General features: G+C 39.9%; 1 protein-coding gene across 1 annotated transcript in view; it reads right to left on the bottom strand.

Annotated features, from left to right (window-relative positions):
• Positions 1-16437, bottom strand: part of ppp1r7 (protein phosphatase 1, regulatory (inhibitor) subunit 7) — a 58783-nt gene that overhangs the window by 26014 nt on the left and 16332 nt on the right. The window contains exon 7 of the mRNA XM_028825693.2: positions 5223-5339. Coding sequence (XP_028681526.1) covers positions 5223-5339 — 117 coding nt within the window. The remainder of the gene's footprint in view (positions 1-5222; positions 5340-16437) is intronic.

Genomic DNA, 16437 nt, shown 5'->3' with positions numbered 1-16437 from the left:
GGGCATTGCTACTGTGAATGTTCATAGTGGATACTGATGTCTCTGTGATTGGGACCGGTATTTTGAATATTGAGTGACATGTACGACCATTTATTAACAGATTTGCTGCCACTCCGGTTGTAGCAGATGCGATAATCATCTGTTGTCTTGCAGCAAAGAAATGTATAAGTGTTTCATAAAGGTATGTTTTTCCGCTTCCTCCAGGGCCGTCAAGAAAGAAGCATTTGGGTATAGGGCTGTTGTCCTCCGTGGCATGAATAATTTGTTGAAAAGCATCAGATTGTAATTCATTTAAAGAGGAAAGCATAGTTTGTGCAATTCGTTCTTCTTGTTGTAGATCAATAGGTGTGTAATTTATATCCGGTAAGGAATCTGGAACATTTGGTAAATGGAAGTTTTCCAATGTATACCCAAGGAGCATAAGAGCCAATCCTTCCTGTCCAGTTGGAAATAATATGGGGTATGTTAAAGTATCAAGAAGCGGAAAGCAAATGTCTATGCGTTTGAATGTAGGTGTGTTGTTTTTATCAGGACGTAAATGTAGAACAATATCTCTGTGAAATGGAGGCTCACCGTCTTTACTTTGAAAGACAATTGCCACTTCATTAACGACGGGCAGATTGTATCGTCTTGGATCTTGTTCTTTGTCCTTTATCAAGACCAAAGCAATTGTAGTTGCTGCTATACCTTCTGCATTTGCTTTTGTATTTGCCTCCTTTTCAACTTCATGTAGCATTTTTATAGACTTAGCTAATGGGTGATTGTTTATGACATGAGTGACGTTTCTCATTATAAGCTCTGTGCATTGTTTGTTTTCAGGAAGGTTCATGCGTTGATAGATCGCCTCATCCGGATCTAGGATGTAGATTTGTGCATATTTGCGTTGTTGATTTGTTTCAGGGTGCACTGTTCCAATGCGATGCAATATTTGTCCACATATGCGAAAGCAGTATGGGCCATTGCCTTTTGGTGGCCTGATATTTACTCCGGTAGATGCAAAAGCAAATGAACTATTGTAGGATCTAATACAGTTCATAAAGTTTTTACTTTCAGGCACATCGTTAGTTAGAAGCTTCTTTAGATATTCAGGATATGAATGTAAAGGAGGCAGTGTAATCTGACCTTTTTGACAACAACGTGTAAATTCATTATTTGTATTGCCAGTTGTTTCTTCTGTGAAGTTAAGTGAATGACAATGATTGCAAATGACATTCATTAATCTCAATGAATTTTCCTCAATAGTGGATTCCTTATTGAAGGCGTTTTCAGCCAATTGTCGTAAGCGTTTAACAGGTGCGTGGCGTTGATGACCGCGACGGGCATGTTTTGCTCTTTGCGGTTGCTTGCCTTTTTGTTGCATGTCCATTATTTGTGACGCGCTATTTTTTTCTTTTTTTTTATTCGCCTCGGCTTTGCGCAAAGTCCGTTTCAGTCTACGGCATGCATTGTTTGTATCGAGCCTTGTCCGTTTTTGTATGTCGGTCATTTGAGCTTTGCGCTTTTCGCGTCTTGCTTTTTTTTTTCTGTCAGTTCATTTGCGCGTTGTTCACGTCTCCGTTCCTTGTAGGGTCTGTGGGGTGGTTTTGTGTTCTTTTTTTTGGTCTTCCATGGGCTTGTTGAATCCCCCTCTTGGTGTGTGTCCCGTCCCGTCCCGTGCCTGTAGGGTGGGGGGGGGGTATGGTCGTGCCTTGCTATTATGCGCTCGTCTGTTCTTTTTTTTTGGTGTGTTTAGTTTCGTGTGCAATGTGTTTCGTGCTTTCCCCTCGTTTGAGTACTCTTTTATGTGCCTTTTCCTTATTTTGGTGCTTGTTGAGCCTCATTTTTGTGACTCCTTTCTGTAAGTGCTCACTCCTGTTTTCTGTGCTCTTGTCGGACTCTTTTTGCGCCTGCGTCTCTCGCGGCCCCTCATCCGCCTCTCTCCCCCTCTTTGTGTGTGTCCCGTCCCTTGCTTGTAGGGTCTGTGGGGTGGTTTTGTGTTCTTTTTTTTTTGGTCTTCCATGGGCTTGTTGAATCCCCCTCTTGGTGTGTGTCCCGTCCCGTCCCGTGCCTGTAGGGTGGCGGGGGTATGGTCGTGCCTTGCTATTGTGCGCTCGTCTGTTCTTTTTTTTGTGGTGTGTTTAGTTTCGTGTGCAATGTGTTTCGTGCTTTCCCCTCGTTTGAGTACTCTAATGTTTTTTTTCCTTATTTTGGTGCTTGTTGAGCCTCATTTTTGTGACTCCTTTCTGTATGTGCTCACTCCTGTTTTCTGTGCTCCTGTCGGACTCTTTTTGCGCCTGCGTCTCTCGCGGACCCTCATCCGCTTCTGTCGCCCTCTTTTGTCCGCCTTTCTCGGGTCCTCAGCCGACTCTCGCGGACTGTTTGTTGCGCCGGCGCAGTACGTCTTTTTGCAGCTACGGCCTATGGCCGGATGTGCCTGCGTCCATCATCCGGTTTAGCATTCTCGGTTAGTAATATGGATAATTCAAACACCTGAAGTCAGAATGTGCTGGTCAACAAAACCTTTACCGTATCGACAGAAACATCACAAGTGAATAACGTTTCAGTTTATTTCTCAGGTGTCTGCATTTTGTTGACAGTAAGTCAAAAATAAAATGGCACTGTTCAAGAGACTGATGGTCAACATACAAGGTCATCATATTTTTGCAGACCAATCACTATTGCTTTAAAAAGGTAGTTTAACAACAAAGCCGATACAAACCTTGTAAAATTCCTGAGTTGGCAAAGTCTCTACTGAACTACAGGTAGGTAGGTGAAGAGAGTCTGCCTACTGGTGAAAAACTGAACATACTAATGTCTTTTTGTTTTCATTCTGTATTTATTATCTTTTTTATTTTACATTCAAAGATCAAAATACCTGATATTGTGAAAATAATCCAGTAACAGAATTATGCGTTAAAATATTTGTCCCCCTTTCTACAATTTTTCTATCTTTCTCAAAATGGATAGTTGAAATATGATATTGTTTTTGTTCTTAACATCAGCCATATCATACATATTGCATACCAGGGATTTGTCCTGCCTTGCATCCAAAGCTGCTGGGATAGGCTTCAGGTTTCCTGTGATCTTGCTCTGGATATGCAGGTTTAGAAAATGTATATAATGTTCCTAATTTCTGATGCTTTCTCTGCCATTTTGTGGCTGTCCATACTCCTATTACCTACTCTTACTCTGCTCATTAAGGGTTTACGGTTCTTATACATGTACTATTCAAGTCTCACTGCCGCTACCCTTTCTATTACATGCTTGTTTTTCTTTTGTTTCCCTCAATAGTTCCAAGTGGGGTCTGCAAACTGATTCAAGCCTAAGACCTTGATCACACCTGTCAGAACACAGTAGAATCCATTTTCTGAATTTTGATATCTTTTCAGGCTTGCAGGTTGCAAAATTCTGTCTATAAATTGTATGTGCCTGAGTAGGAATCAGAGATCAATATGGCTGGCAGAAAATAAAGAACAATATGGGAATTTTTGAATACACTATTGAAGGCATTAATTGTAAGCACATTGTCTTGGAGCGAGATATGTTGTGTGCTGTAGGCATTAAGAGAAAAAAACCCTCAAACCTTAAAATTCACCTAAATTTCATTACAAATTGGCCTATTCTGGACAACAAAAGATGAAAGGTACCAACAGTCAGCACACATTTGTTCAGCACAAATGACATAGAAAATATTTTAAATGATTATAAAATTGTATAAAATTGTTCATATGCAGTATCTGATCTTGATTATGCTTGTTTTTATCAGACAAAAACAAAACCAGATAGATCGTAAACCATGTAGTGTAGTGGGCATCCACTAACATTAAACTCACATTATATCCAAACTCGTGAAGTGTACAGTTCTGTCCGATTGTGACTCAAAACTAAACTCCATAGTAGTTCTTTAACCACACCATAATTACTAAAACCGAAACCAATATTATATATATCTTCAATTTCGTTGTTCCTTTGTAAAAGTGACAATGACAATAAAGATCTATCTATCTAATGTTTTTCACAAATGTTTTTGTGAAAAAAAAAACTAAATTAAAACTAAAATTACACGATTAAGGAAAACTAAAACTAAACTGAATTTCCAAGTTAGGTCAGGAAAAATACAGAAATAAAAACTAACATAAAAACGCAAAACTATAATAACTTTGCTTCTGATTTTAGACACTGTGAGGAACAGGAGAGTTGCTTTCTTGAGTGTTAGAACTAAGCAAGGCTGCTAAGTTAGCAATGTCAGCACTAGTAAATTGGGATGTGTCACTGACGTTGTCGTTTTCAATAACATGCTGTATTGTTCATCTCTCTCTAGTTATTACAGTTTTCATCTGGATCCACCACACTATTTTCTGTGTTATTTGTGTATCGCCTTCTTCCGCTGATGATCTGTCTCTCTCCCCCTCATCACTTTGCTCTTCTTCATGAAATTTGTCGTTGCAGCTTTGATCAGGTATAGCTGTTGGCTGGCCTGAAGTAAATAAGTGTTTGAGTGGAATTAAAATTGTACTGAAGAGAGCTCCATCTCACCATTTTTACACTCCAATGTGTCTGCCATGTGCTTACCCATTTTGTAGCAGGATGTCATGTTTAGAATTCTCTTGTGGCAATAGATGTTTATGCAATTAACATGTGTCCTTTTTAAACTTCAAAGCTGCATTCTGTAATATATATTGTTTATATGAGGCTTAATTCTAGGATATACCAAAATGTTCCTAAACAGACTTATTTTTTTCTTTCATAGTTGTGGACTCCATTAGGGTGGGGACTAGAGAGAACAACCAAATAAAACTTGGGTATGTGGTCCCCCTTCATTTGTGTTATGTGTTTAGTATCCCTCCTCATTTTACATATTGAATATATTGTACTTATATTATTATAGAAATATGTACATATTTCCAGTGAAGAAAAGAAACCACATGGGGGGGGGGGAATGAGAGATTAGCCGTGCACATTTGTGATCTCTTTTTTACTGCAGATTTTTGTCATGCCACCGTCTTGTGCATGGTACTTGCTGTCTAAATGTGAAGGTCCTATTAATAGAGAGTGCTTTCCAATATGCTGGTCAGAGATACCTTTGTTTGTATATTTCATATACATGTATGATAAGAGTCATCTACTTAAGATATGAATATTCTAAGTGATAGAACCTCACTTAGGCAACTTCTTGTATACATTGCAACTGAGTAAGATTTCAGTGTTCATTTTCCTTTCCTGTGACCATCAAGGATGCTTACCTGTAAACTAAGTATTGTCAAGTTATGAAGCCCTTCTAAATTCTGAAGCTTGGTGATCTTGTTGGTCCCCAGAAACAAACTGTCCAGTTGTGACAATGTGTCAATGTTCTCTATAACCTGAAAAGCAAAATAAGGAGAGAAATCCCATTAAGAAATGTTCAGTATTCAAAATTTGTTGAACAACCATCTAAAATTAAATGCTTTACTGTTAATTAATTTTACAAAATGTGTTAATGTTAATATGTTAATAAATAGTGATGTTACGATACCTGCACAAACATTGTCTTATTCTATGTGTCTTACAAAATAGGACTTTGCCGGTTTTTAAGATCTGTGCTGTTAAAAGTGTAGCATCTTTTTCTTTTTTCTTTTTTTTAATAAAGATAATCGGTATCAGCCGATATTGCTGATGAAGTACTCTGTATCAGCAAAAGAGAGGATATTGGAGCATCAATACTTCAAAATCTACTTTACTCTTTAATGAACTGTTTTAACTGCATATCTTGATGCTCAACAGTAAAATAAGATGCCTTGCTTGACCTCATACAAAAGGGAAGCTAAAGAGAATACAGTATAGTTGATCCTGCAAGAAGCACACAAGAGTGTCAGAAAATGTCAGTCAAGAAGACGGTGCTAAAGTAATGAGAACATGACAGTTCTTTGTGCCATGTTGCAATTACCCAATAAGTAAGAACTCTAACTTAACTAGTAAAACACTGTACACTATCAGTACCATTCAGATCAATTACTTTGACATTGTCTCCCTGTTGGAATGATTTAAACCTAACTTATTTAGAAGATTAATATTAGTTGCTATGAAGGAGTATTTGAACTGGATGATTTTTTCATTAGAACCTTGAACTTATGACCTGATAGCAACAGCTGTAATTGAATGTGGTGAGCAAGTCTTGTCTGAGAGAATGCACTCTGCTTTCCATAATACTTGCTTATTTAGCAGGTGTATCATATTTGACTATTGAAAATGTGTTATTTTACTGCTCCATTTTACAATTTGACTTAGTGCTTTTGTTGCCGACATTATGATTTTCAAACCAGGTTAAAAGAAGATAAGTAAACACACGTGCAATACAAAATATATAAAAGATTGACATACGTAGGACTCACTCTAAAAAGACTTGGCTTCCTTAGACAGTAGATGTATTGCTTTCCCTGTCAGATGTCAGTTTTGAGTCTAGGATTGTCCTCAGATATTTAGAACTGTCAACAATCTCTACAGCATGCTTTTTAATGATTATTTTTTGTGGGCAAATAGTGTTTCTTCTTCTTCTAGTTCCTCAGTTTTTGTAACTTTTAGGTGGAGAAAAGACTGAACACACCAGTTAAAAAAATCATCTACCACTAGACCATGACTGGTTTCATTCTCATTAAGTAGACATGCAATTATTTATCTATCAGCAAATTTTAAGATCAACTAGTTTTCAAATTTACTCTAACAACTGTTAGTGTAGATAAAGTACAAACTATAGTGAAAGAAAACACCACTGAGGGGCACTGTGGACTGCATATCAGAAAGACAGGTGCTTACTTTCATTGTATGAAACTTGTCTGCTTAAAAGTCAATCAGCCACCCTACCAAACTTAAGTCCCAATTAAAATCTTTATAAATCACACAGTAAGAAGGCAGTGGATGGTATTAAAAGCTGATGTCTACAAACAGGAGCCTCATGCAAGTCTTGATGCCCTCCAAGTTGATAAAAAAAAAAAAAAGGGAGAGATGAAGCAAAGCGACAACAGCATCTTCTATCCCTCTACTAGACTGGTAGGCAATTTGAAATGGTTCTAATAAACCCTGACTTTTCTCTGTTGGCTTCCTTTTTCAAAGTTTTTCAAATGATTTCATAACTGCTGATGTCGCAGCCACTGATACGAAGTCATTTACAATTTTAAGGTTTTTGCTTTTAGTTACTGGAATTAATGTAGTCTGCTTCCATAGTTTTGGAACATTCTTTTGTTCTAATAACAACTATAAAAATAAAGTAAAATAATGAAGCTGAGCTACGCTGCAAAAGATTTCAAGAGACTTCCACTAAGATAGCCAGTTGCAGAAATTTATTTTTTAATTTTTAATTATTTTTCAATATTCTAAAAAATTACTAAAACTCTTAAGAAAAAATCTCTGTTCCTTTTCTTAAACCATCTGCGTCAAGTGTTGCACTTGCTCAGTAAAACTAAACTGCTCAAATCTGAAGTATTAATTAAACCCATTAGATAAATTAAGAGTTGGAGTTAAAAACAGGAATGTTTACATGGTTATTATTTTTTGTGTGATGATGGCCATCTAAGGTTTTAATGCCTGACCACGCTAAGCTCAAATTTTGACTGGACAATTTTATCCCCATAATGATAAGGATAAAATTGAATAAGAACAATCACACAACATTCCATACAAACAGATCAATTTTTACAAAAATAGGATTGAAAACAAATCCACCCCCACCCCCTGAGAAAGAGAGCATGGCCAGCAGAGTAAAACAAGTAAAAATAAGTAAATAGATGAATAAAGATAAATGGAGAAGAAATAGAAAAGGGGAGAGAACCTGCTTCATCAGTGCTTTAAAAGGTTAATTCTAAAATGTTATTTAGATCCTGCCAGGCTTTGAAAAAGTGCAAATTTGATTTTTTCCAGTTTCAAGTAGTATATAACATCAGCTACCCACTGACTTAAAAGAGGAGAGCTAGGATTCTTCCAGTAGAGCAAGATAAGTCTATGTGCCAATAGTGTAGTAAAGGCAATTACAGTTTGTTTGTCCTTCTCCACTTTTAAGCCCATCTGGGAGTACACCAAACACAGCTGTTAATGGGTTAGGAGGGATTGTGACACCAAGGCTGTCTGATAGGCATTTAAAGATTTTGGTCCAGAATGATGTTAATTTGGTACAGGCCCAAAACATGTGATCCAGTGAGGCTGGAACTTGCTTGCAGCGTTCGCAGGTTAGATCTTGCCCTGGAAACATTTTGGACAATTTTAAATGACAGATGTGCTTGATATATAATTTTGAGTTGAATAATTGTATGCTTTGCGCATATGGAGCTCAAGTGAAATTCTGTGCATTGCTACCTTCCAAGCCTTTTCTGAAATATTGAGGAAGAGATCCTCTTCCCACTGTCCTCTTGGATCTTTGAAAGGAAAGAACTGTAAAATGGTTTTATATATTGCAGAAATGCTGTCTGAGTTCTCGAAACTGAGCAATATTTTTTCCAACATAGAGGGAGATGGGAGGTGAGGAAAATCGGGCAGGTTCTGTTTAACAAAGTTTCTAATTTGAAGGTAGTGAAAGAAATGTGTTGCTGGAAAATTAAATTTGGAATGTAATTGTTCGTAGGATGCAAAGATGTTGTCTATGTACAGATCTCTAAGTGATTTAATCCCAAATGTTTTCCAGACAAACTGCATATGTTTGCGAGGGTGGAAATTATTAGATGGTTTTAACACAAAGTTTTAAAACCCTCTGTGAAGCACTCATTTGTACTGCCTTGTCTAAAAGTACCTTTCTTTTAATCTAATAATGACATTATAGATTTGTTGACCCACGGTTTGTTGTTAGGTCAGACCTTTATGCTTTTAGATGGGATAAGAATGACTTCACAAAAAGTAACATAGCTTCTAATAACTTCTCATAGTTCATCTAAATGAATTCTTGCATCCTTAAAAAAATCCTACTCTCTACACTGAAAGCATTCGTGAAGACTTTGTATAGAATCTTCACTCCAATGCTTAAGTGCCTGTTTGAGTACTCTTTCTTTTTCCAAGCATGTTTTGTGAATGGGGGAGAATGTAAAGAGAACAGTAATCAGAGAAGCTTAGGTGTAGGTTGGCTATTGATTTATAGACCTCCTTAATCGTCTCATAAGAAAAAGATAAGTTTCATTGTTGCTTGTTCGGCAAGTTACATATTGATATAAGTTTTTTAAAGATGTCTTCAGGTTACAAGAATTAAAGTCTCCAAGAACAAAATATGGAGTACCTAAACACAGGGACTACAGATTTTATATCATATTAACAAGCCCCATTATCAAGTACAGCTGAACAGAAAAACAACAGCAAGACAACAATTATCTTCAATGAGAACACTTCAGCATGCAGAATAAGAGAATAAGGAGAATATCTGGAAGACAGCTGTACAGGAAGGACAGAGAGATCTTGTGTATGAGAAAGGAAAACAAGACTCTCAATAAGTGGTTCAAAAGTGCAAGTACTAATGAAAAGGAGGGCATAAAAGATCCGACCAGCAGACTTCATGAGCAACTTTGCAGATTGAGAAGGGCAGAAAGTTTGATACATCAATCCAAAAGGGAGGCATCCCAAACTTATCAGGGTGGGTGTTTGGAACACACAGTTGTCCTCAACCAGGTGATCTATGAGGCCAAAGAAGCAAAGTAAAATTTAAAGGTCATCTACCTTGGCCAAATCAATATATGTATCACATGGATCAATTCCACACAACCTTGTCAAGTTAGACTTGGAACACTATCATATCCCTCACTACATCAAGAGAATAGCCAGTAGCTATTGAGCAGGATTTAAGTTACAGTACCAGACAGGCTATTTAACAACCGAGTGGTAGAACCTGGAGAAGGCGATTATCACTGGATGCACTATTCCCCCAACTTGTTCATCTTGGGAATTAATCTGTTTATAACAACTGCAGGCAAAGAATCCAGAGGGCTGAGAATGAAGTACGGCATCCGCTGACCTCCAATTAGAGGCTTTACGGATGACCTGACTATAACAACTCAATCCTATGTGCAACCAAGTTCTAGCTCTGAATCCAGGGGGATGCCATAGTATCAACTGAAGAAAACCCAATAAAATGCCTAGTGAAGTAGTAAAACACATCTGTGACATCAGTGGAAGGAGTTGAGAGGCATGTGAACAAACCGCTCCATTAGTGGCCTGGAATTCCACCAAGCTTCATGACAGTATGGCTAAAAATTAGGTCCAGTCAGTTACAACTTCCACTGCTATCATCAGTGGTGGAGGAGTTCAATGTAGCAAAGAGTAGGTCCGTGATGATGTGCAGAGACTTCAATGATTAACAAGTTAGAGGTGCCGGTGTCACCATTAGGTCTAGAGGTAAGTTGGCGGCCGACACATCAATGGTGCAGGCAGAAAGTTGAAAGATATTTTTGGGAATCTGTGCACAGGGAGACAAAAACTCGGAACCACCAATTTCCAGCAATGGGTGAAAGCGGACCTAAAACAGAGAAGAGACATGATCCAAGCCAAGGTCCAACACCTGGAGGAGGAAGGGCGAAGGTCAAGGGTTGAGGAACTTAGATCACAAGAAGCTTATAAAATGTGGGACCTACCAAAGACAAAGATCACATGAACTGAACTCTGGAGACTGGAGTCTTTTCACATTTCTTTCCAGCTCCGATCAGTGTATGACATTTTTCCAAAACCAGCAAACCTGTAAAGATGGGGAATGAGGTAGGACTCACTCTGCAGGTTATGTGGAAGGAGAGGCACATTGGTGCACAAACTGACAGGGTGCAAGACTGCACTTACTCAAGGAAGATACAGATGGTGCCACACAAGGTCCTTGGAGTACAGGCAGACATCTTCAAGCAGGAGAGACAGAAAAAAATGGCACACCCACAGGAGACCTGTGTTATCCATTCAGTTCATCAGTGAGGGGGGAGAAGCCACCACCTTCCAAGAAAACCAAGAAGAGCCTCTTTCAGATGGCAAAATCATGTGAGATAAGGGTGAACATGGAAAGATAATTATTTTTCCCACAGGTCGCCCTGACAACCCTGAGGCCTGACATATTATGGTCTGACAAAACAAAAGAGATTATTCTGATCGAATGAACAGTCTCATAGGAAGACTGTTGTCAATGACATCAGAAAGAAAAGTCACCATAAACAAAAATAATAAAGTACCAAGACCTGATTCAAGAATGCAAGGAAAAAGGGTGGCAGGACTGGTTATTTCCTGTTGAATTTGGCTATGGGGTTTTCCAGGTACAGTCTGTGTGAAAAACATTCACAGCTCTGGGTCAAACAGGAAAAGAGAGGAAGACAGCTACCTGAGGATGGTGGAAGCTGTGGAAAAACAAGTCGACCTGGAGCCAGGAGAAGATGGACAGTGATTGGCCATCACTACCAACTCACGAAGGTTCAGGGCTGAAACATCTGAGAAAAGTTGAAGGCCATCTGAGGACATCTTCTCCTACCCGAAAGCTACTGCCACAAGTACATTATTGACAGAATTGTCATGTAAATGTATTTAGTAATAAATTATCTCTTACAATAGATGCGTTAGCCTTAGGATGAATATGTACACCAGAAACAGACATTAATGGAAAATCATCTGTTCAGGGAGCATACACTAGTACAGTTGTGCTGCTGCACCCACGAAAAAAACATCTCGGAATCCTGGTTGGCAAACCCCAGGCAGACACCCGGTTCAATCCCACCTCCCAAGAATGACCATCTATCTGCTGCAGCTAGGTGTTATTTGAGCATTTCCTTGGTCTGGCCCAACCACTCAGGTCCTTAAAAATAAGGATCCTGTGAGCAAGATCATTTTCTCGGAATCGCACCACATGGCCATAGTGCTGTAACTGATGCTCCCTCACAATACAAGTTATATACAGTAATCCATCCTCCATCGCAGGGGTTGCGTTCCAGAGCCACCCGCGAAATAAGAAAATCCGCGAAGTAGAAACCACATGTTTATATGGTTATTTTTATATTGTCATGCTTGGGTCACAGATTTGCGCAGAAACACAGGAGGTTGTAGAGCGACAGGAACGTTATTCAAACATTGCAAACAAACATTTGCCTCTTTTTCAAAAGTTTAAACTGTGCTCCATGACAAGACAGAGATGACAGTTCAGTCTCACAATTAAAAGAATGCAAACATATCTTCCTCTTCAAAGGAGCAAATAAATCAATAGGGCTGTTTGCTTTTAAGTATGCGAAGCACCGCGGCACAAAGCTGTTGAAGGCGGCAGCTCACACCCCCTCCGTCAGGAGCAGAGAGAGAGAGAGAGATAAAAAAAATCAATACGTGCCCTTTGAGCTTTTAAGTATGCGAAGCACTGTGCAGCATACTTAAAAGCTGCACACAGAAGGTAGCAAAGTGAAGATAATCTTTCAGCATTTTTAGAGGAGCGTCCATATTGTCTAGGTGTGCGAACAGCCCCCCTGCTCACACCCCCTACGTCAGGATCACAGATAGTCAGCGCAAGAGAGAAAGAGAAATGTAAGCTGGGTAGCTTCTCAGCCATCTGCCAATAGCGTCCCTTGTATGAAATCAACTGGGCAAACCAACTGAGGAAGCATGTACCAGAAATTAAAAGACCCATTGTCCTCAAAAACTCGCGAAGCAGCGAAAAATCCGCGATATATATTTAAATATGCTTACATATAAAATCCGCGATGGAGTGAAGCCGCGAAGGGCGAAGCGCGATATAGCGAGGGATTACTGTACCTCATTTGAGACTCCAAGAGCAACCACTCATTCGATACAAAGTCAAACCAGCGGTACTCAAGGATTCTCCAAAGAGGCACAGTACCGAAGGAGTCTTGTCTTTGTCTCAGGTCACCAGATAGTGCCCATGTCTCACAACCATATAGCAAAACAGGAACCACCAGGACTCTAAAGACTTGTACCTTTGTCCTTTCGCAAAGATATCAGGAGCACCACACACCCTTTTCTAGCAACCTCATGACCCCCCCCCCCCATGTTCTCTCAATCTGTGTACTAACTTCATAGGAAGATGTGAATGTCACTGCCGAGCTATGTACACCTCTCAACAAGATCAACATTCTGTCCGCAGACAGACGAACTGCCAATGGCTGTGCCCAAGAGATTATTAAAGGCCTGGATGTTGTTTTTTTATCCAGGACACTCGCAATCCCAGGTACTCAGACTCTTTGTTCAGTCTCTTGATTGCCCCAATCAGAGCCTCCAATGACTCTGCAAAGATTACAGCATCGTCAACAAAGTCAAGATTAGTGAATCTTTCTTCACCAACAGATGCCTCACAGCCCTGCCCAGCACCCAGTCCATGCAAGCACTGAACAAAGTTGGAGGAAGAACACACCCCTGATAAACCCCAGAATCAACTGGGAAGAACACAGAGGTTCTGCCTCCACTCTGCACAGCATTCACAGTACCTGTGTACAGGCCGGCCATGATATCCAGCAACTTCAGGGGGATTCCACATAGTCTCAGGATGTCCCACAGGACAACTCAATCAACTGAGTCGAATGCTTTATGAAAATCAACAAAGGCTGCAGAGGCTCTGCCAATATTCACATCTGCACTCCATTAGAACCTTCAGTGCCAGGATGCAGTCGATGGTAGACTTCTTAGGTATAAAACCAGACTGCTCCAGTCACTGGTAGGTGAGCAAGTGATCATGGATCCTATTGAGGATGACCCTAGCAAGGACCTTACCCGGTACCGAGAGCAGTGTTATGCCCTTGTAGTTGCCACAACCCAAGGAATCACACTTCCCTACAAGTACTGTTTTCTGGACAGTTGGGATGACGCCCATATCCTAAATGTAAGCAAAGACTGTTTGCAATACAAGGAGGACAGCCTCACCACCACCATGGAGAATTTCACCCCCGATACCACAGATCCCTGCAGCCTTCCCTATTCTCAGCTGGTTCACCACCTGTGCAATCTCAGTGAGATTGGGTGGTTCACAGCTAATTGAAGGATCAGCCTCAAGAACCATGGACCCAGAGATGTCCAAAGTCCTAGCCAGAGGATCAGCTTTAAACAGCTGCTCAAAGTAGCCAGCTCAGCGGGTCACAATTGCAGCATCATCCGTAAGGATCGTTCCAGCACCTGCCCTGACTGCAACTCTCCGAGGAAAAGATTCAGATGTGCGTAATGCTTTGATTCCTCTGAAAGCAGGACGTGGGTCACTGGACCATAGATGCTGTGTCACTTGCTCACAGATTCCTCTAACAAATGCCTCCTTATCTGCCCTTAGAGCTCTCAAAGTCATCCTTCAGAGGTACCGGTACAGACTGAAGTTGCCATCAAACTATGCGCAGTTACTCCTCTTAATTACTTCCATGGTGCCCTGCAAGATGAAACACCTACTTCTGGGAACACTGGCAGCACCAACACAACCCTCAGCAACTTTCAGGGTCTTCTCATGGAAGGTCTCCCACATCACATAAAGATCAGAAGTCACACCCAAGTCTGCAAGTTCCTCACACAAACTGCATGCAAACTCATTAAAAACAGCCTGATCTTGGAGGTGGCAAAGTCCAGCCTCATTCTCCTAGTAGGTGGTAGCCTACAGGTCCAAAGCTGGATCTTCAGAGTAGCAACAAGTCTGTGGTGAGAATTCCCAAACTGGGCACTACTGTAGACCCTGCATGAGGCAAAATATTCATGAGGCAAATTAAAATGTTCTGAGAGAAACAGAGAGTGGCTCAGTGTCCAAAAAGCGCAGCATTTTTCAAGCTATTGCTGATATACGCTTCTTTCCGTTTATGTATGGGCAGACTGCACTGTAGTGATGCTTACTTGATCAGCTCTCACCAATGCCCCAAAGCCATCATTCATGAGCTCTGCATCACTGATCATCTCAGAGAGCCCCATCTCGATAAAAGCCATTATGAGGGTTTCTCTGTATTTCCACTAAAAACGAGCATTAGATGCAATTCATACAGTTTAGTATATTAAGACCACACATATGCCAGGATTATGGTCGGAGGAGGAATGCATTCATGTACCGGTTGCCTCCTCTTCCTAAAAAGACCATCTCCATGTCTATATTACATGTCCCGTGATTGAATCAGTTCAGTTGGTCCTATGCCTGTACGGAGCAGGTTCTATTGCAACAGGAAGCAAATAAAAAATACTTTAATATGTAGACAAAGAAGATGGATAAACTTGCTGCCAGTCACCTCTAGTAGCGCCCATTACCTTTTTAAACAATTCAGACCAAGTTAAATTATCATTAGATACTTGAGATCTTTATATTTAAATAAAGAAGTTTTGTATTGTATTTACAAATGGTTTATTTAAACCCACAATATAAAATTTTTATTTATGAAATGCAGTTTTTGTGGCAGTGGACTACAGCCCCAGATTTTGCATTGTTCAGTAATTAAAACTAAACTTGCAAAAAGGAGGTTTTGAATGTACACAGAGAAAGCTGTACTTCATTTTACAAACCCAAGATATCAGCATGGTTTTCATTAATGCTGATGAAAAAAAGTGAAACTGAAACACTGAACTCTTAATTTTGGCATTCAATATTTGAAAATAAAAATGCACTATTATGATTAAAACTAGTCATTTAGCCCGTTACAATAACGGGTGCTAGAACAGTAGTGCATAAACATTAGTAGGAACAGTCTATATTAAATGGCAAGGGACTTTGACCTCATTCTTTTTGTTGGTCGTATTTTTCTTTCTTTTAGCCTTTCTTTTGTCGATGTTTACTTGCTTATCTAACCGTTCTTTGTGGGCTGCTGCCGTGTATTGTGTGTCTTTAATTTTCTGTGACAGTAATACTGTCTTGTACGGCTCTATTCAATAAGGGCACGCACAAAAAGGTGAGCTTCAAAAGGGAGACCTCAATTGAGCGTGCCGAATAAAGGCATTCGTAGATAATTTAATTCAAATGGCTCTGGAATATGTGAAGAGCAACAAAGGTGCAGATCTTTATTTACGCGCGCCTTTATTCACTGCGCCCAATTGAGGTCACCCTTTTGAGGCTCGCCTTTTTGTGCGTGCCCTTATTGAAGGATGCCTGTGCGCGCCCTTATTGAAGGATACCGTCTTGTACGTCTGCTGGCTTGTACGTCCGTAATATACCTTTAATTTTCTCTGGCGGTAATACAGGCGTGCGCGTCGGTAATATGCCTTTAATCTCCTCTGACAGTAATACTGGCTTGTATGTGGATGTAATATGCGTCACTGTATTGTGTACCTTTAATACTGGTTTGTATTTCCGTAAAACACCTCTAACTTTCTCTGACAGTAATATCGCGCATCGCACCGTGCCCCGCACATGCGCACTTCACCAGAAGACACTCACACACGGACACCTGGACGCACATAGGGATTTTATATATATATGTATAGATAATTTAATGCAGAACTTTCTATTTTTTGAATGGGTAACACAAAACTTTTAAAAAAAATTTAAAGGAGCTGTTAAATTAAAATGGCTTATTATATATGCACTAGGCCTGGGTTAAAAAA

This window comes from Erpetoichthys calabaricus, chromosome 2 (assembly GCF_900747795.2).
Source record: "Erpetoichthys calabaricus chromosome 2, fErpCal1.3, whole genome shotgun sequence".
Lineage (NCBI taxonomy): Eukaryota > Metazoa > Chordata > Cladistia > Polypteriformes > Polypteridae > Erpetoichthys > Erpetoichthys calabaricus.
This window is presented reverse-complemented; position numbering and strand designations above follow the sequence as displayed.